Source organism: Lissotriton vulgaris, chromosome 3_1, assembly GCF_964263255.1.
Source record: "Lissotriton vulgaris chromosome 3_1, aLisVul1.2, whole genome shotgun sequence".
Classification (NCBI taxonomy): domain Eukaryota; kingdom Metazoa; phylum Chordata; class Amphibia; order Caudata; family Salamandridae; genus Lissotriton; species Lissotriton vulgaris.
The window spans coordinates 1,720,529,522-1,720,551,138 of record NC_141689.1 but is presented as its reverse complement, the minus strand read 5'-3'; the positions used below and the strand labels follow the sequence as shown (position 1 = coordinate 1,720,551,138).

Genomic DNA, 21,617 nt, shown 5'->3' with positions numbered 1-21,617 from the left:
GCCTGAGCCAAGACTAACAGACAGGGCAAAATAGGTCAATGACTGCAGCAACCTGCTGAATGAAGATCAATGCAATAGAACAATGGCATATATTTGCCAGGTGTCCAGTAATGTGCAATTCAACCTTACCAACTCACCCTGCGCAATACATAAAAAAAAATCCTGCAGCATCTATTGATTGTCGTAGGAGTACCTTGGAGAGAGCTGACTTGCTTCGACTTGGGAACAAGACATGCTGAGCAGTGACTGGGTTTTGGGACAGGATGGTAACTATCTTAAACAAGCATTTGCAATGCAGTAGGTCTTGCAGTTACGCAAGTTTGAGCTATAGGCATTGTTAAGACAATACCTTTTATTTATGTTTTGGGATTTAAAACATAAATAAAAGGGGCAGTACTTCAAGCTGTTCCTAGAGGTCCCTAGTGAGCAAGGCACCAGCACTGCTTGCCTCAGTGCAGCACCGCAAGCTTCTCCTAGAGGTCCCTTATGAGCATCATAAACTTTGAAGATATGGTGAATCCACCCTACCTATAATGCATTGCATGCAAGAAAGTACCACGAGTACATTCAAATAGATATGTCCATATATACAAATAATAGCATTGAAAGGTGACAAAACAATTATTATATTAATTCCGATTAGGTTGTACTCTGTGGAGCTGATGAAGGGAAATGTATAGAAGGTCTAATATAAATGTGAGATGTGTATGTGCAGTAAAGCAAGATGCACCTAGCGGTCCCTAGTGAGCATCATATACCTTGAAGATATGGAAAATCCACCCTACTCATAATGAATTGCATGCAAGACAGTACCACAGTACATTAAATACATACAATTAATAGCTTTGAAATAAGACAAAATTATTACTAATATTAATTCCGATTAGGTTGTACTCTATGTGGAGCTGATGAAGGGAAATTTATAGAAGGTCAAATATAATTGTGAGATGTGCTAACAATTAAAGTAAGCACTGCCAGCCTTGCTTAGGAGCAAGCGAGTGTCCTGTCTGAAGGCTTTTAAGAAAATAGAGAGGTTGAAAGGTTAAGCCTGCTTAGTACCCCCTGGGCTAGTATACTGAGTGAGTTGGCCGGGACAGAAGGCTGACTGGAGTGTCAGGCTGACTTGACCCCTGACTGAGGGCTTGATGGGTAGATCCCCCCCCCCAAAAAAAATAAATAGTGCCTTGAGGCTGTAATCAAAACCTAGGGTGTAACATAGTAACACCAGATCTAATAGGGTTGTCCTCATGGGAGGTTACAAAAAGAGACAGGGTGGTACTACAAAGCCAAATGACCAATGAAAAGCCACCATTTACAAAGGACAGGGCCAATTACAAAGATGGGTGGGAAGTAGGCAGAGCTTTTTGTACATATTCTAAATACAGCATGTCTCAAAGAGACAGAGCAAGCGCTGGCTAGGTTAGCCCTAACAAGGCAGTGAGCCCTAGAGGTGGACTTGAATTTAAGCACTGCATATTGTGTCTAGACCAGATCTGGAAAGAAAACAGTATGCAATTTCGCCTGACAGCACTGGGCCTGATTTTGGCCAGACTGGAAATATGTTGTAGGTCAGAAATATGATTTGTGGACAAGAGTTGTGAATAGTAAATGGATGATTGAAACTGCGTATGAACATGGTTCGGAGCATCAGGAATTTCTGTTGCACCTTGAATTGTCTAAAATTAAAAATGTTAATTTTGTATACATATTACGGCTAAAGATCAAGATCAGATTGGTATTATCTGTTATATGTTGATCATCTACATAATTCTTTTGTTTTATTTAAAGCAACTACTGAAGGCATTTATTTCCTCTGCTCGATTTAAAAAAAAAAAAAAAGAACATTGTTTGGACAGACCCTAAGATGGGAGATGACAATAACAGATGTAGATATATGCAGTGATGTACCCTACTTGCTGAAAAAAACACACACACGAGGGTTTTTGTTTGTACGACTATGGAAACAATGAAAAGTTATATATAAAATAAACTATCCATCTGACAGGAGACTTTAAAACAACCAAAATACTTCTCGGCCACAGTTGTTTGAACTGTACAGACAATGTGTTTCATTATGGCATACTTTGACGGGGCCCATTCTCTTTTGCCAAACTTTTGTAAAACCACATTTCTATTAGAAAACCTCTTTGGATTAGGCTCTTACTACAGAGTACATTCAAAAGGATGTGAAAAGTTAAAACGTATGGGCTGAGGTGGAGACTTTACGTCTAATTTAAAGCAATTGATATTGACAAGTATAAGTATAACAAGGCTTACAGTAATAGGCGAAATTAAAACTGAGTAGCCAAGCAAAAGAAAAGAAGGCAGATGGGCATAACAGGTGTCTTACCTCCTTTCTAGTTCTGACGGCAGCTTCTTGAATAATTTGAACAATTGCTTCCTTCATTTTTTCAATCTCTGCTTCTTTCTGTTTTTCTCTCAAAAGGGCCTTTAGAAATGAAGAAATAATATTTTCTCAAGATTTCAAAGATTTCTGTCTACTTGCAATTGTAAAAACTAATTACATTTACAACTCAATATTACAAATAAGGGGGGTTTTGCATCCTATAACACTTAAAGGCCTCACTCAGTCCAGTGATACATAGTTCAGGAATGGGTCTTTATTCATTACGTGAAATAGATTTAGATCAGAGGAAAGTTATGGAATGTCAAAGTATTTCAATGTCTGAATTCATTCATTCATGCAATAGATTCATGCGCCCGACGGCTAGACCTCAAAACCAACCCATCTACCTACCTATTTCCACAGACTAGAAGGACCTTTTTGGGTCGTCACTCACTAAGTCAGGATTGAAACGCTAACCATCACACAGAATTTTACTTCTTCCAATGGAATTGAGGTCAGATCTGTACAAACCCTGTCCACGTAAAATGAGAACACGAAAATGATGGCTTTCACCAGAAAAGCAGCATTCTTAAAAAGTGCAAAAGGGCTGCTAATACTGCCCTTATTGATAAAATCACATTTAGAAACAATATGTGGTGCAGGAAGGGGAAGACAAGGGTAAACCTTTGAGTTGCAGAAGATAGCGCTCAAAATAACCAAGAGACCCGAAAAAGTCCAACGAGTAAACAAGGCCCAGTGGTACCCCCACCTACAGGATTTCCACTGGATGTAAAGATAAAATCCTCTAAGATACATACAGGCAGGACAGAGGAGAGCAAGCACAGATCCTTGTGGGAGGTGGAGAGAGTTGGCCTGGCCCAGGGTATTCAGTATTCATGGAACTGGAACAGGGCAACCACACATCATCTTCAGATGATCACTTGCCCACATCGGATCCATTATGCGCCAAGGAATACAGACTGCATTTCTGTCTAGCAAGGGGGAAAAACACTAACCTGAAAGACATGCTGTCCAAATCCCACAAGCATGTCGGACACACTTTAGTCTGCTATCGGTCGTGACAGAGGCCAGCAAGCATTTACTAGGTTGTTTTTCTCAACCACATGACTGCTCTGACTAGCGCACCGCCCTCACTCATGGTGACCTGATCCATGTGACTCACTAATCGCCTTGGCCCTGCGGTCTATATTGTCTAGCCTCGCACAACATGCCTCTTGCGGTTGTGACTCTCTGCCAATTAACACTGTATCACACTGATAGTGCCTCTTCCATACTCTCCTCAAACAACAGCTTTCCTCGAAGTGATCTGCACTAGCGGTTGTCTGGTTAACACGCCTCATCACTTTGGAAACTTATGCTTTTATATGCTTACAGCACACTCATCACTTTGGAAATTTGTGCTGTTATACGCTTGCAGCACACCCACCTCATGCATGTTACGTGGCACACACACTGGCCTTCTTATAACTCTGTAGGAAGCTAATCGCCAATTTAGACACCTCTGATAGTTTTTTCATGGTGATTTGTCCTTTAATGGTTTCTGGAATACCACCAACAACATTGGATGATGTGTTGACATATGTGAAGTTACAATGCTTAACACTGACCCTAACCGTTTTTTCCCCTCCCCCCCCTCTTTTTGTTCCCCTCATACAGGTCTACCTATTCCCCAGTGAACGTCAACTAGGGTTTTAACCGCCCCTGGTAATTCACACCTATTTATTGAATACCAGATGGTAGTGCACCCATTAACTTAACTTAACCACAGTCCTGAAGAAGTGCTAATTGACCCGTTAGGGGCAAGTATAGGCACAAAACATGTCGACCATATACACTTAAGACTGCCCCGTAGGAACAATTTAATCCCCACAGGGGCCCACTTTTGTTTTTACCTAGGCTAGAGCTACCTTTTTCATTACAGTTAACTGTAGAGGACTGCCCTATACCTATTTTATCTAACCTCAATGTGCACTACCCGGCCCCCACACCCACATGCACCTAACAGCTTCATCTTCAAAAGATCCCCGACAAAGAGCCCCGGTTACGGGAGCCTATCAGGCATTGCAGCGCTGGCCTGGCGAGGGGCACCCGCCCTATGATGAAGCATGACACCTCTCTGGGTGTGTGAGGGCAGCACGAAGAAAGAACTGACTTTTCCCTTCACTCCTATCTCCTCAAAACCCCCCGTCACATAAGAACTGCATACATTCTTTAAACACTAGTCTCATTTGCAGGACCTCATAACCCAGCTCTCAGTCCCCCCCTTTTGGTTACAAAGCGTGAATAAGACCCGAGGGGAGTGCAGGTTTGAAATAAGAACAACGATTTAGATGCGGACTGTGCGAGAAGGCATACGACACATAACAAAGGCGTTAAGGACCAATACAATCCTATAAATGTAAAGAATATATGTTTGAGGAGTCCATACGTACATGAGCAGAAGAATATAAAGTGGATTAAAAGCACCTAAATACACTCCATGACAGAGGAAAGTGAAGCCAGAAATGACATCCGAGAGAACCTAACTATTTGTCTTGATAAAGCTGGAACTATAAGCTAATCCATCAAAAAGCGTTGACGCATCTGTAGGCACAATCTAAGGATCGACATAGACTTGTAGATGCAAGATTGATGAATATATCCCAAGCTATGCTCTGAAGTTATTGCTCCATATGATGTGCAATACTGTATGACAAAGTGTGCGGTCTTATATATGTTATTTTCTCTGTTATCCTGGTTCTTAACGGTAATTGTAATTTGAGCGGAATAATTCTTTTTCACTGTACTAATTGTTTTTTAATCATTTGCTTGTGATTACAATTGCAATATATGTTTTTAAACACTGAAAAAGACATTTTTAATAAAATATTTTTGACTGTACGAATTGAATGTGGAACTTTACAATCAGGGATATGATGAATTGTTGTTGTGCTTAAAAAATGCAATAGGTGCAGGGTAGAAGTTGATCATTTAATACATATTGTTCTGCCAAGGGATTACCTTTTTTACTAGTCAGAAGTATCTCATATCCCTTGATAGTCACAGGGGGTCTCTCTCTGTCCTCTATACCTCAAAATCGTTATGCCAGCAATATTTTTTTCAGAACCCAAGAAAAAAGCCAGATTAATGATTTTGTTGGCAAACTTCTCCTGGTTGGGTGGGGGTGTGGTAAGCAGAATTATAACGGACATCAAAGGTAGGATATTGGAACTAAAGATTACAGCGTGGGGAGGGGTGTACATTCACAGTAGCATTGATCTATGCCTCAAGTAAGTCAAGAAAAATTAGTTATAAAACCATGCATCACTCACATCTCCCCAACCCCCCCCCCCCTCCCCCCCCCCGATATAAAAAGGTAATAATTGTTAGGGAACTCAACATGTTGAATAAAATAATGAGAAAGACAGATCTGCACACCAGATGGGTCAGGTATGAACATCGTGGTTACACAAAGTGGGTCAAACGGATGTGAGAGACACTACGTCCTACTGAAAGGGGTTAAAACACTTTCTATAGCAGCTCATGAACCATATGCTAGTCTACATTATTCCCTCAGTAATGGGCAGATAACCATAATAAAGATAGGTGTGCTTACTCTTTGATCCAGCTCCAATCTAGGTCACCATATACACACTGAAAATGCCCACGCAGCTGAACTATTGGAGACTGGGGAATAACATCCTTTTTGAGCGAAAGGAAAAGAAAGGATATTCAGACCTCTGTTACATTGTACCTCCAGGATAACAAGAAAGGGGACAAACCTACATACCCTCTGGAACGCACTCAAAGTGACACTTTGGTTAACACTCATGTTTGTAGAAGCATCAAATAATAAAGACACAGTGGAGAAATTCCAAAACCAAGTGATAAGAGTTGGAACGTGAGAATCAGGGGGCGGGCCACAAAATAAATGCTGAACATTACAGGCAGTATGAGCTCAATTCCAGGCTTTAGACACTGATAGAACAGAATACGCTCTGCCTAGAGTGAAATAGAGGTACTATAAAGAAGTCAACAAAGCCAGGAGGCTTGCAGCTTGTAAGCTACGGGCTCAGGTGGCCAAGAGTCACATTAACTCCATCTACACAGAGACAAGAATAAATAATACAGCTTCTCGGATCAGAATTTTTTTTCATGTCTTTTAATCTACATCATATAAGGAAGAATCAACCCTGAAAGAGACATGTAGAATTTGTTAGGGAGGATTACACTCCCAGTTACGTAATCCCAGTCCAGAGCCCTGGGGAAGCCCATAACAGTAGAGGGGGTCATTATGGGTATATCAAGACTTAAACACAGAAGTTACAGTGGCGGATGGCTTGCTAGCACTATTTTATAAGACGTTTTGTCAAGAATACAATTACTCAGTGTTAGAAGGTGGTTCTGACACTATGGGCCACCCGGATTTTTCGCTTTTTGAGCACCTAAGTGTTGAGCTTTTACTGTGGGGGAGCCTCATAAATTGGGACTCACCCACAGTGAACTCAGGATGAAGGAGACTGCATGGGGATTTTACTGGTGTCCCCCTGGCTTGACCAGGCCACTGCGCAGCAGTTGGAATAAGGAACACCGGGCTGGTTACATGCAGACACAGGTGTACATGCGTGTGCACACCTGTAGGGGCTGCGCAGGGGAGATTCCTTGCGTGCGCAATCCAGGAGCAGCTACAGAGTGAATGGTGTGGCAGGACTTGTGCAGAATTGGGTGGTGACATTGAATAGGCTTTATACACTGGGAAGAAACAGGCCCGGGAAAGTCAGTGTGTTTTACTGTTTTTCACTTCATTATTCCCCTATGGGGATGTGGAGCCCATGGGCTAGAGTAACTTTCATAAGGCCTAAAGATTTCAGACACACACTAAAGTCCACTGTAACGGATGTGAGAAAGAGTATTCTGCAGAGTCCAAAGTCATATTTGTACTGCTTTTGGGTCATCCAGGACTGTCATTTTTCTCAGAGCCAGCCATAACCAGACCTTGGCTGAGGGCTGAGCTTAGCAGGATGGATTGATGACCTTTCTTCCACAAGCTAAGGCCCCCTCTCCACGAAGAGAAGATGTGTGGGGCTACAGGCTCATACATCAGCAGCTATCACTGGGTGCCAAAAAGAAGTCAAGCAGGGGTGTGCCGTTGCACTCCACAGCAAAGGTGACCAAAGGGGTCCGGGATCCCATCTCCGGGCCCCGCCGAAGTCGGGGTGCGCGTAAAATCTGCCCAAGGGGCCCAGGACCCCATCAGAAGAGCCAAGTCGGGGAGAGCTGTCGCGCTGCCCGTGAAGAGGGCACTGAGGAGGAGTGGGGCGCACCGTCGTGCAACCACCCTCGTAGCCGAAGTTGGCCTTATGACTCACTGTGAACCAGTGCTAAAGTGCTGGGGCTCACTTCCTGAAATATGGCAAAATCGGCTCACACCTGATTGGCCTATTACATTGACTTATATGTCTCTAGTGATATGGTATACCATAAACAAGGAGCTGGTAAATTGTTATTTTTGCTACTAGTGTGCCTGTAACACTTATTGTGCCACTCACTTAAGTAGTCCTTTAAAACACGTCCCAGGCCATCCATTGCAGCCTGTATGTAGTTTTAAACTGCCAATTCGACATTACCCAATAGTTCTTTTGCCAAGATTACAACACCTTTTTTAGTACATAAAGGTCTCCAAAAAGAGGATGTCTATACGCCATATTTGTCGACCTCACAGCGATTTCGACTGTGTGGATCATGTTTAGCTGTGGGAAATATTGGAAGAAATTGGGGTGGAACCTGCAATAGTGCACTTCCTCCGACAGCTGCACTCAGGTGCAACTGCGAAGGTGAGACATGGGTTGAGGGGAGAATGTACTGGGTCTTTCCGCATAGAGAATGGCGTTAGACAGGGCTGTGTCCTGGCTCCATTCCTCTTTTCCATATATACGAACGCTTTGGAGGGGCAATTGGAGGCCAGCGCAGTTGATTCCCCAAGGTATGGAATAAAGCAGGTTGTGTCCCTTCTCTATGCGGATGACGCAGTGCTTATGGCCAGAACTAGGATAGGTGCCCAGAAGGTACTGTCTAAATACACAGAGTTTATGGAAACAAGGGGTTTAAAAATTAATGCCAAAAAATCCTTTGTGATGACCTGTGGGAAAGGACGGGCTAAATGTAAGGCTATCAAGGTGGATGGCCTTACATTGACCTTGAATTGAACACACTAAAACCTCTTCTTACCTGGGGGTGCTACTAGATGGCTCTGGCTCGTGGGGTCCCGCAGTTAAGAGTAGGACTCTATTGTTTAAACGTTCTATTGCGGAATTAATGGACTTTGCTAAAAAACTAGGGAAAAGACCTCCTGAAATCCTTTTAAAAATATACATGGCAAAATGTAGAAGCATTGCACTTTAAGGGGCGGGTATTTGGGGCTTTCAGAATGTAGCGTCCATCCAAATAGCAGAAAATTGCTTTTTAAGATATCTGTTAGCGCTTCCTCAGGGCACGTCGGTTTTTAACTGTCATGAAGAATTAGGTATAGATTTTATTACTGACCATATAAAATTACAACCAATCTTACTCTCGCAGAAAGTATGGGCTTCAGAAGAGTTGGGCCTCAAACGGGAAATTCTTAAGGACGTTATGGCCCTGGATAACGCAAAACATATTTCATGGCTAGAGTACTTTAGGAAAACGTTAAATGATCTGCAAAGGCCGGAATTATATAATAACCCGGAATTGATTAGTGGGCTATCAAGAAAAGAATTAAAAAGTTTATGCATGAACCATTTTGGGATGTTAAGATGCTCGGGTGAACTTACCAAAACTACAGTAATCCAACACCAAATGTCCCTGGCCTGCTATGCGATCCAACCCTATTTATCTCTTTGTTCTATGGGTTTTGATAGCTTTATCTTGACTAGGTTTAGATTTGATTCATTTCACCGCTTGGTAACTTTTCCAACAAAAAACGATTGGTCAAGGAATTTGGAACCATGCCCTTGTGATAATTTATCAATGCAATCCACATTTCATGTGATTTTTTTCTGTACATTTTATGAGAATGAACGCAGAAGATTGGTTAAACAATACCTGAGACAGGGTTTCTGGCGGCATTGCGGACCAGCGAATTTAAGTTTACAGCAACTGGAAAATGTATTATGATCATGACTGTTTTTTTAAAAAGTATTCTGAGGAAACAGAATTTTGTGATTTGTTAAATAGTAAATGCTTTAGATTTACAAATGTATCAATTTAATACTATTTTTAATGTTTTTAAAAAATAAGTTATGGCTGTTACCTATTATGAAATGGTGTATATATACTTGTCACTTTTATGATTTTTATTTATTGTCAAAAATCGAATAAAGCAATTCTGATTCTGATTCTATAAGAAGTCTCCATGGAGTAGCAGTGGGATGGATGCAAGAGGCTTGGGCATATGCATGTTTTGGAGTTTATCAATCTTTTAAGCATGTTAAACTATATTATAGACTATCACAGGAGGAAAGATATAGTTATTGCTAGGAACATCATTGGTTTTGCACAGTACTATTAAGCAAGCAGGTAAGAACCTGTTACATTTGTTCAAGTATTGGCTCATAACCAAATCAAGAGATAATAGCATCCTTTCAGAAATATACATGCACTACCTAAAGGGGTAGACTCACGTAAAGTGAGAATGGCAGAAGTGATGGAAAAAAGAACTGGGAATGACTCTGGACACTCTGAAATAAAATGCAGTACTTCAGGGAGCAAAAATCACAGCAACTAACACAGTGATTAAAGGTACATTAATAAAGTGGCATCATACCAGTATTACACCCCAGAAACATTACATTTATGGAATAATATTACATTTCAAGACAGCTGTTGTGGCTATGAGGGGGGCAGGCTCACTTTTGCACTTCCTCTGGCACAGTCCCAAACTCATTACATAATGGGAAGAAGTGCTGAGCATTATTAATAAAATGTGCAACTGCCCACTTCTGAGATATGCAGCTTGAATAATCCTCTGGGTTTATGACAAACTCACATGCCACTTAGGGCCCAGGAGAAAGTTGATAACATCTCTCATATGTGTGGCCAAACAAGTGGACTTGGGGGCTTGGGTACTGTTAGACATGTCAGCCTGAAGATGGTCTTCTCTAAAATGTTTTGCCTACTCCCATATTTTAGCTGAATTTGTTTTTGTTGGCCTTAGGACTCTGTGCACTTTACCACTGTGAACCAGTGCGAAAGTGCTGGGGCTCACTTCCTGAAACATGGCAAAATTGGCTCACACCTGATTGGCCTATTAAATTGACTTATATGTCTCTAGTGATATGGTATACCATATACAAGGCGCTGGTAAATTGTTATCTTTGCTACTAGTGGGCCTGTAGCACTTATTGTGCCACTCACTTAAGTAGTCCTTTAAAACACGTCCCAGGCCAGCCATTGCAGCCTGTATGTAGTTTTAAACTGCCAATTCGACATGGCAAAATAATCATTTTGCCAAGATTACAACTCCTTTTTTTAGTACATAAAGGTCTCCCATAAGTAAATCTTAAACAGCCCATGGGGCAGGGTGCACCGTATTTTAAAAGTTGGACATGCACGTTTCAGTTTTACATGTCCTGGTAGTGAAAAGCAAACAAACTCAATTCACACTGCTGTGAGGCCTACATCTCAGATAGGAATGTTAGAAATGGGATTTTGGCAGGCTAGGGCATTTGCCAAACCCAAGCAGAAACCACCACTCTAGTCAGGATAAGGGAGTTACACTTCTAAAATAACCCCTGCTCACCCCCTTGGTAGCTTGGCACGAGCAGTCAGGCTTATCTTAGGGGCAGTGTGTAAAGCATTTGCACATAACCAAAAGTAATACAGTGTCAGCACTACAAAAGGATACCACATCAGTTTAGGAACATATCCAATATTTTCATATACCACAATACAGTCCTTAAAAATCTACAGTTATCAAAATACGCTTTTAAAAAAGTTCCTTGATGTCGATAGCTCCGTCGGGGCTATCACGGCGTCGTGAACAAACAAATCCAAACAGTTCTGGCTGACCTCTGCGTGGCGAGACAGCTACGGTGTCGGGAAGACCAGCAAAAAGTACCTTTTAAAAATGCAGGGCGTCAGCGACCACTCGTTGAGTTTCCAAAAACACGGCGTACACAGCTTCCGGAGGTCAGTGCAGTTGTTGTCGGGGCCCTCAAAGTCACACGCGTTGCAAGTCGATCTCCTCTCTGATGGAGTCAGGAGCGCTGGTGTCGACAGCCGTCGTGTGCTGCGGTGCGAAGTGCAGCGGTGCAGCGCGCTGTGCCCTCAGGTCATGGTGTGAGCAGCGGCTCGGTGGTGGTGCAGATGGCGTCGTCACTGAGACTAGTCGCGGTGCAAGGTGAAGGCAGTGCTCGTCACAGTGCTGGCAGGTCACAATGCAAGCATCGACTTTGTCGCTGCTGAAGCGCTGTTGTCCACTGAGGAACAGGAGTCGATGATGCCGGTGTCGGAAGGCCAAGACAGCGGTGCGGGATGAGGGCGGTGCGTTGTGTAACTTTACGAGCGGTGCCCTCGAACCACGGTGCAAGCGGCGGCGTTAATTTCGGCGAGTAGATCCATCGATGGGGAGGCCAAGGTGTCGTTGTGAAGCGGGGCAGTGCGGAGTGCGGTGCCCACAGGTCGTGGTGTGGGATACGGCTTGGCGGCGTCAGCAGGCGTCGTCGGTGAGACCAGGGTTGCGGTGTGGCATTGCAGTGGTGCTCTCTGTGGTGCCGAGTTTTCGGCGTGAAGCGAGGCGGTGCGGAGTGCGGTGCACACAGGTCGAGGTGCAAGCAGCGGCTCGGTGGGGGCATCAGCAGGCGTCGTCTGTGAGACCAGGGTGGCATTGCGGGGGTTCCTTCTGCGGTGCCGTCAGGACACGGAATCGGCAGCGGCGTTGTAGACGTCGTCGAGTTACTTTTCTTCTGTTGCAGCACAAAACACACAGTCCCTATTGCTGCGGGCAGAAGAGCTTGAATTCTTTGCTGTTCCTGAGACTTCGTGAACAGGGGACAAGCTCTACATCAAGCCCTTGGAGAGACTCACAAATTAGGCTGCAGAAAGTCCAGTCCAGGCCTGCCCAGTTCACTGCCCAAGACAGAAGCAGCCACTGCAGGACAGCCCAGCAAAACACTCAGCAAAGCGGTCGTTCCTCCTTACAGCTTCTCCGGCTCTTTTTCTTGGCAGTCTTCTTGATCCAGATGAGTTCTAAAGTTATCCCCTTTGATCTCTTATGCAAAGAGTGCCTGTGCCCAGCCAGAACCAGTTCTGCCTTCTCTGGTGTGGTTTCTTGGCAGGAGGTGGAGACCACATTGTCAGAGGCAGACCAGTCCCTTTGAGGTGCAAGGAAATCTCCCCCCCCCCCCTTCCCCCATTTCAGGCCAGGTCTATTCAGCCCTTTCCTGACCCTACCTAGACTATTTGGAGCCACTCTTGCTCCCCAGCCTTCTGTCATCCAAACCCCAGACAGGCAATACACATTCCAGCAGCGGCACAAGGGATGAATGAGCAAGAAAATATCAACTTTCTAAAAGTGGTATTTTCTAACACAGAATTTAACAATCACCGTCACTAAAAGATATATCTTTAGATTCAGAGTTCAGGCATACTACATTTTATTTCCCTACCTAGTACCCAGGGCCAGTTATGTTTGTAAGATGTTATAAACAAATTTCCCATTCTGTCCTATGGGGAACAGGTAGCCTTGCAATAGTGAAAAACGAAATGGGCTATAATTCACTATAAGGACATGCCGCACGCACCAGGGCATGTCCTACCTTTCACATACACTGCACCCTGCCCACAGGGGTACCTTGGGCCTACCTTAGGGGTGACTAACATGTAGAAAAGGGAAGGGTAGGGAGTGGCAAATGTGTGCACTGGCCAAGTCGACATGGCAGTTACAAACTGCATGTAGACTGTGCAATGGCAAGTCTAAGGTACCTTTTCAGTGCTACTCACGTGGGTAGCGCAATCAGTGCTGCAGGCCCACGCGTAGCATTTGTTTCACAGGCCCTGGCACACTTAGTGCACTATACTAGGGAATAACAAGTAAATCAAATATCTATTCATGGGAACACCAATCCATAACAAAATTTACACAGGGAGCATATGCACTTTACCACTGATTAGCTGTGGTAAAGTGCCCAGAGTCCTAAAATCAACACAAACAAGCCAGGAAAAAATAGGAGGAAGAAACAAAAAGTTTGGGGATAACCCTGCAAAAAGGGCCATTTCCAACAGATAGGATATCACTGGGTTACCGAATTATATTTAATAAGGGATAACTTTTGTTTGGAAGCAGGAAGAAATATTATTGTTGGTGTCTATGAAATTGCAATTTAAAAATCCTCTTTAATGGTAAAGTCAGATTTTAAGTCCCAATCCTGAAAATGTCATTTTCAAAAAGTTGACATTTTCTTGTTCTAATCATTTGGTCCCTGCAGCCAGTTTCCTGTATCATATGGCTAGGTGTAGTTGGCAGTTGGTCTTTGTGTATTCCTCCCAGAGAGCCAAACAGTAGATAGTCTGGGTGTTGGAAGGATAGGCCATTGAAGGCAAGATGGGTGGAAGGGGAGTTGTGCACAGCTCTACTTCCACTTCAAAGACACTGTCAGCTCATGCACAAATAAACTCACACTAGCCTATTGTGCCTGCAGAGAGACTGGGACCAGGGCAGGGAGGCAGGAAATTCCAGACACTTCTGTAAGAGGGAAACTCCAAAACCTTCTTCCATTTCAAAGTAGTCACCAGGTATAAAAATAGGGCTCTCTGATCCACGCTTCAGTTCAATTTTGGACCTGCCTGTTGTGTACTTCAAAGAACAGCCCTGCTGCACCAAGAGGACTGCCCTGCTGCCTGAAGCCTGCTCTGGGCCCTCTGAGGATTGCATTTCTACTTAAGACCTGCTTTCCTGCTTGAATCAAAGACTGTCAGAGTTACTGCAAGGCTCTGGGCCTGAGGGACAGAAAATGCTCCAACCATCTTGAATCCCCACCTGGACCCAGTCTGAGTAAGCCCTGACCCTCCAAGTGGTGCCTCTCCAGTCCTGGAGTCTTAAAAGTGGTGCTAAAGGTGCCCATATAAACCAAATAAAAAACGTGGGACTTAGAACATTTTATATAAAAAATCACACTGAGAACCGAGAGGACACCAGGACCTACCTGCTCACTGATCCCCCCAAGGTGCATAGCTGGTCAGTCTGACTTTGCAGCAGTCCCTACTACATTATTTTCCACAGCAGCTAATCTTGTTCAGAGGCTCCTCGCAAAAGAGGTATTGGCCTCGTGGAGCCCTCATCAGCTACAGCCTGCAACTTTGTCCGCTAGGGATTTTTGACTTCTGTAAAAGAGATAGAAATCTTCCCTGTGACTCCGTCCAGCAGCTCCCACCATATAACACAGTCTCCAAAGATACAGCTGGCTGCCTTGCCCTGCTGAAATTTACCTTATCAGAATTTCTTTTTGAAAAAGTCTTCTAAATCCAAAGGTAACTGGAGACTGGGAACAATCTTCTTCATGCATCCAAACTGCTTTCTATCAGGGTTGGCCATAACTTTTGAGCTTGCCCCGGTTTCATGTGCCTAGATGTCTGCAAAGGGTGTTTTAATCTTTGAGGCGCTATTTTCCCCTTTGAACTTTAAAAATTAATAACATTGTTTCTCCTGATTGGAGTTTTGTTGTGTTGGTGTCAATTAATTATAACAATTTACGCTATTTTTCTATCTTACTCTTAATTATTGTGTAACTGATGCTTAAATACTTTACACATTGCCTCTAAGTTAAGCCTCATATATACACAAAATCCAAAGCACTATAAACCATATTGGAACATTTGGAACATTAGTACAACGTCCAAACAGTCAGGACTTCTTTTAAAAAGACAATTATTTTTATTACAGAATGTAGACTATCATGTATTCTTCATGGGCAGATATTTCAAAAATTCTTTCTTCAGAGGTGAACAGCCATCACCTGTTTTGTCAAAATTTGACTTTTTCAAAGCTTGGGAAAGGATACGTAGGCAGTCACTCTTTAGGAGCAGCAAAGTCAAAGATTGCGTATTTATGATTCAAACATACTGGATCTCAATCCAATCTGTAATTTCAACTTTGGTAGTAGGGTGTATTTAACTATTACAGCACCACACCAACGTATTGATTTTCATTGAATTTACTTCTTCCCATAGTAAATATTTGCCTGTACACCAAGTGCGATAACAAATCTACTACTACCTCATATTTCTAAGATAAGTCTGACTGCTTTTCTGCCAAGCTGCCAGAAGGTTAAGCACAAGTTAGCTTAGTGACTTTTTCTGGTTCACCCTGACAGGGATTGTGGCTGCTGTCACAAATAAACTACTGTCCAGAACACTTGAAAGTCTTTAGGTTGTGCAACACAGTGCTGCAAGAATCTTGCTGGGTCTTCCTTATTGGGTTCAAATTTCTGGTCACCTTAAGAGATTACACAGGCCTAAGTCAGATAAGTGTTTCAGCTTTAAAACACTATGTATCGAATTCAAAGCACATTAAGGTAAGGGACTAAAATTCATTAAACAAATGATCGCCTGGTACCCTACCGGAAGAACATTACACTACTCCTAAGCCAATCTATTTTCAAAATCTGAAGATTAACATGATCAGACAAGGAGATAGAAGTTTTTCATACCAGTTACTGGTCAAGTGAAACTCTATTCCTCTATATCTAAGAAGTGAAACAGACATCTAGAAATTCTGTAAAAACCTTAAAACACGGTTACTCGGTATGTAAGCTTGTGCCCTTCATCAGAACTTAGTGCCAGTATGCCTCCGGTCAATTGTGTCCTCCATAAACCCAAAAATACAAATATAAACATCCCGGCCTAAAGTGCCAGGCCAGGGTTCCACTGAAAGAGAACACAAGCAACCAAGACTGGTTTCCGGCTAATTAGGTTTCTTTAGTTAGGTATAGCTTGAGTCCTGTGGTGCAGTAACCATGGGACGCATGTCTGGGCATACCTGTCGGACTAAATGTGAAAATTAGTGGAATGCTTATTTTTATCTTAGTCACTGGTAGTTAATCAGTTATGTATGGATGGTTCTTGAGCATACAGGATTTGGTGCACTATTTCTAAAATAAATCAGATTGTTCATGCAGTACACATTTTTGCCCTTTATGTCATCAGAAGACAGTAAAGAATGTCTAGTAAAATGTCTCAAGTACTTAGGGACTGATTTAGGGTTTGGCAAGCGGTTCTCCCATCTGTTGGTGTGGCAGAGAGTGGTCTGTCCACCACTGTGATGGACTACTACTCATCAAACTTAGATATCACTGCCAGCCCAGGTCTGATCTCGGTACTTTCAGAGGAAGTGCCATGATGGCGGTCCCTCTGAAGGCACCAAACGTTTGGTGGATGACCCAGTCTGTTATGGCTGCTATCTTTGAAACTTTTTGTTTTTCAAAACCAAACTCACAAACTGGGAGTTTGTTTTTTACTGACCCCCCACACTTCAGGAGTTCTGTTTTGTGTGGGGGTGTCATTATTTTAATGTTTCCATTCTGGAAAACCTGGCGGTGATGACCCCAAAAAATACCTCATACTGTTAGCCCTAAATTGACTGGCACTGTGGTGCCCTTACTGCGATGGCTAACACCCCGTCAGGCTGTCGGAGTAATCTTTCTGTTGACTGAGCCAACGGGGGCACCACTGATGGAAAGCTGACGGTCCGCCCGACTCTACATAGGGCAAACAGACAAAGGGTGCGACATTACACTTGCAACGGAGTACTTTGTCCACTAAACTCTGAATAGGTCACTTAATTGCTTATAATTGATGAGATGCATGACTGTAGAGTTTTTTCAGCATGTAATTGTTAACATGATTAATACAAAAACAGTACAAACAATTCTACCTCATCCTTTTGTAGGTTTGCTTCTTCCAAAAGCTGCATGCTGTCTCGTACTCGCTCCACTGTCTCGTATTTTCCTTCTTCTAGCTCAGCACATTTGGCCTGCAACTCACCAATTGTTTTTTCAAGACTAGTTCTTTCACTTCTTAGTTGCTCTGCGTCTTGTGCAGCCACTCGCAACCTACAAAATAGAGAATGACTTAGCATATTGTTGAGTTACTGATGGAAAGAAGGATTCAAAATGAAACAACAATATACGAACACTGAAGATCTTAGCTTTTGATGGATGCCCATCCCCATCTGGGGAAAAGGGTGCCACAAGACAGCAAAAGGTACAGCCCCAACTGCATGGGTTGAAGGGGTTTGCATTTATATCACTGGGCGCATCCTACTATGGCACAGCAAAATAAGGCAAGGGCACCCGTTACTATACTTGTCTCTCAGGGTAGTGAAGAAGAGAAGTCACAGACTTATCAGGGAGGCAGTATGAGAGTGCTTGAAATCAGCACTCAACATTCAACCAACAGGAACAATATCAATATCCAGCACAGTGATCACCTTTTGAAAAAGATTTAAACACTCAGTTGCAAAAAATATTAGACAAATACAATGACCGTACAAGTCAGTGTCTCGAAGTATGAATGTCTCAAGGAAATACACCAGCCTGATGGGTCTATGCCCCCTCCCAGTATCTAGTAGAAAGTACTGACTTTAGGTGATGTCCCATGATCCCTGAGAGACTGTCTATCAGACAGACACTGGCCCAGATTAAACAGCAGTCGTGTGAGTAGTCAGTACAGCATTCCCTTACTTGGTCATAATGGTCTTAAAATTGGAACTGGAGCATAGGGCGGTGGTATGGGTCCCACTTCTATACAAAAAATTATGACTGGGGATGGCAATCTACTGTCTCAAAACATGGAACTAGTTTGAGGCAGTTCTTCTTTCTAATGTCCTTCTCAGGCTGCTTCCCAAACTATGCCTTTGTGGAGAGAGGTGCTTCTTACAACAAGCAGCACTGGAGCGGTCTCCAGTCTGGGGTACGGACTACAGAGACACAAAGAGGTGTAATGTTTCTGCAAACAGCTGTAATCAGCACAACTCAAGGAGTAATTAGAGACATACTAAAGAGTAGGTATCACCTTGACATTTCCTTACTTTTAACAGCGCCTGCAACCCTACATTTCACCCCTAACACCCAATCAAATGACAGTGCTCTGAACGACTAATTAGAAGCTCCTTGCTAACAAAAAAGAATCATGAAATGTATAATGGTAGTTCTCTGACCATCTTCCTCGCTTCAGTATCAGGGTCTCCTCCATCCAGCTACCGGAACTCAGGCAATTCAATTTCCTTGTAACACAAGAGAGGTACAAAGTTCCCCGGAGATAATGAAAGAACCGTGTGAGTGTAGCGTGGAGGACAGAAAAAAAGGGGGGAATTCCCTTTTTGGAACTAAAACCCTCACACACCCAGTAAACTAGGTGTCATGCTTCATCATATGGGTTCTGCTCCTCGTCAGACTGGCGCTGCAATGTCTGACGGGCTCCCGAAGACGGGGCTCTTTATCGGAGATCTTTTGTTCCAGCCATATGGTGCATGCGTGTGAGAGGGTCATGAAGTGAAGGTGAATTAAAAAAGGTTGGTCAGTCCACAATATGCTTTATTAGTGTGGTTGACTCCCATGATTAAAAGGGGTGGGAGGGGAGATATATACCGGGAAGGATCACAGCAAAATATCTACAACCCTCAAGTCAGGTCAACATGTTTCTTGCCTTAATGGCAATTCTTCAGGACCTAAGTGTTCAGTACTACACAGTGAGAAAGAAAAAATGTAAATTACAACCTCATTTTGTAGGCCTGTAAACGGGCAGGCCAAATGGTCCTACTCTAGTAAAGCGACCTAGAAGAAAGTATAAAATATAAAAAACTAAGCACCAGATGGTAGTGGTAAGTGCGATGTTCGGTTGCATACTAGTTCGCAAGTACTCTACATTGTACACACACACACCGAAGATATTCAAAGCATAAACAAACAAGAGGGGTATTGTGGAAGCAATATACCCTTAGTTATGCAGGGACAATCTCAATCGAGGATGAGAGCAAACACGCTGCGAATAAAAGAACAGAGGGCTCAGTGCTTACCCTAGGAGGTTCCCTAAGGTGCCCCGCAGACTGCTCCAGTGGGACCGGCAAAATGGGTATGGTACCTAAGGAGAGAAAAGCCAAGTAGGGGGCATGTTTTGAAAAAGACAACAAAGGGCATGTGTTGTCAAAACTGTACTTTCGGAGCCCAAGGTGCTCGTCGAGGACAGCTTAAGAAAAAGTGGCCAACTCTCCTCGAGCCCTAAGCCTGTACTGCGTAGAGATCAGAGTTGCCTGTTAGACAACCTGTAATATTTGAGGCCGTCTGTTCCCACGGAACACCACCAACCCAAAGAACTGAACACCGCCCGTGCCCGACCCCCGCTGGCGAACCTACGGAAAGAGGGGAGCATGGCCGTGCCCAGTAAGTAGGTCGACAGCATCAACCCGGACAACATGACTGTACCTCACATAAAACGTGGTATAAGGGAAGCAAGTGTCTTCCACAGTAAAGTCGGCCAAGGAGAAACGAAGCGAAATGTTCCACAAATTACCAGAGTGCCAACAGACGAGTTCAAGGCGTCGTCCACAATGGAGACCCCCAATCTACTTACCTTCAGCGGCGCGCGGTCCAAGCCGTATAAACCTACCCCCACGAACAGCGCCTGGTCAGGACGCAGAGCAGCTGGTGGCGAGCCCGGGAGAGAGCCTGGGATTAAAAACCATCGCTATCCCGCCATGTCAGTGCCGTCGGGGGCGTGGCGTATCTCGTCCAGGATCGCGCATGCGCAAGTCCGGGATCGGGATGTGGAGTCTACACCGGGATGAGACATTGAATCTATCGGGTCAGGGCGGCGGCCATCTTAGGAGTAGTGACGATTATCAAGGGCAGAATGGACGAGTACAGGTTGACAACGGTAAAGGAAAAGATATATCCAGGTCGGGAGTGGGGGGTAGTTGACCGACTTGTGGATGGTATATACCAGGGGGGTGTATCTGACCAAGGGCAGCCAGGCATCCCGACTAGTGTGGTTATATAATCCAGCATGGAGGGTCCCAACTCGTGTCATTATACAATCCAGCAGGAAGGATGGGCACCAGCGCTATGGTAGGTAAATGAGGATAGACAGACGGTGTGCAAGTCGTCTGCAGTACCAGCGGTGAGGTGCCAAGGAGTCTAAGAGGTTAGAGTGGTAATAGAGGGTAATAACATTCTAGCATACAGCGGTAATAGAGGGTAATAACATTCTCACAAAGTAGAGTTGTCGCGACTGGTAGGTGAGGTTGGAAATGATGATGTTGTAGGTGTACCAATAGACAGTGGTAATTAGCCGACTCGAAAGTGATATGTACCAGGAGGTGAGTAAGTCTATACACAATCAGGCAACCCACATAGTGTAGTTATAAACCAGCAGAATGGGTGGGCGCCCAGCTAAGGGGGATTGTGCCTCGAGGTAGTGTACAGATCGTCTACCGTGCCAGTAATGCCCAGGGGACCGAGTCATTCAATCCCATTGAGTCAAGCTTAAGTCGGTAGACCCATCTCTGTTCGATCCTAAACAATAATCACAAAAGGGTACTCGAGGGTCAAAAGTAAGACAGGCTGATTAGCAGAGACAGAGACGGTGTAGCGCTCCCACTAGCCATATAACTGTGAAAGGAACAATGGAGAACATGCCAGATCAAGAACAGTGTCTGGTCTCTGGCTCCCATCAGTCACCACTCGGAACCGCCCTTCATCATTTGGGGCTCCGAGGACCAGCACTATACTGGATCTTGGTTTCACAACAGAAAGGAATGAACCTTCCTGTTGGTAAGTAAGTGTTGGTGTAATGGTAAAGACCATATGTGTTGGTGAAGTAACTGACAGGGATAAAAAGTGTAGTGTGCAGTGCAAGGAAAACCAGGAAAGGTAGGGAGGAGTGAATAAAATTGGTTAAAAGGAGCAAAAAGATAGTTTAATAGGGTGTAGCTCCTAATACCAATATTAAAAGATAGCCAAGACAGGGTAAAGCTATGACCTGTCTAGTGGTGTAACGTGGTCGACATGTTTCAGCAAATATTGGCCAATAGCCTTGCTTTCTTCAGGACAACAAATATACGGCTACTGCAAACAAAACACCAAGTGTGACAGATAAGTGAAAAATAATTAAAAAGAAGGAACGACACAGAAAAGTCACCTGGACATCCAGGTGTGTCTGTTCCGAATCTTCTCACTTGATCAGCAATGGGCTGAAAAAATAATAAAAAGCATGGCATGAGCTGAAGTCCCATCCCTGTCTG

At 43.8% G+C, this 21,617-nt stretch overlaps 1 protein-coding gene across 1 annotated transcript in view; it reads right to left on the bottom strand.

The window, feature by feature from the left end:
* Nucleotides 1-21,617, bottom strand: part of SCLT1 (sodium channel and clathrin linker 1) — a 511,633-nt gene that overhangs the window by 215,875 nt on the left and 274,141 nt on the right. Inside the window, exons 11-12 of the mRNA XM_086962162.1 lie at nt 17,253-17,430; nt 2,351-2,449 (exon numbers count right to left, since the gene is read on the bottom strand). Coding sequence (XP_086818288.1) covers nt 2,351-2,449; nt 17,253-17,430 — 277 coding nt within the window. The remainder of the gene's footprint in view (nt 1-2,350; nt 2,450-17,252; nt 17,431-21,617) is intronic.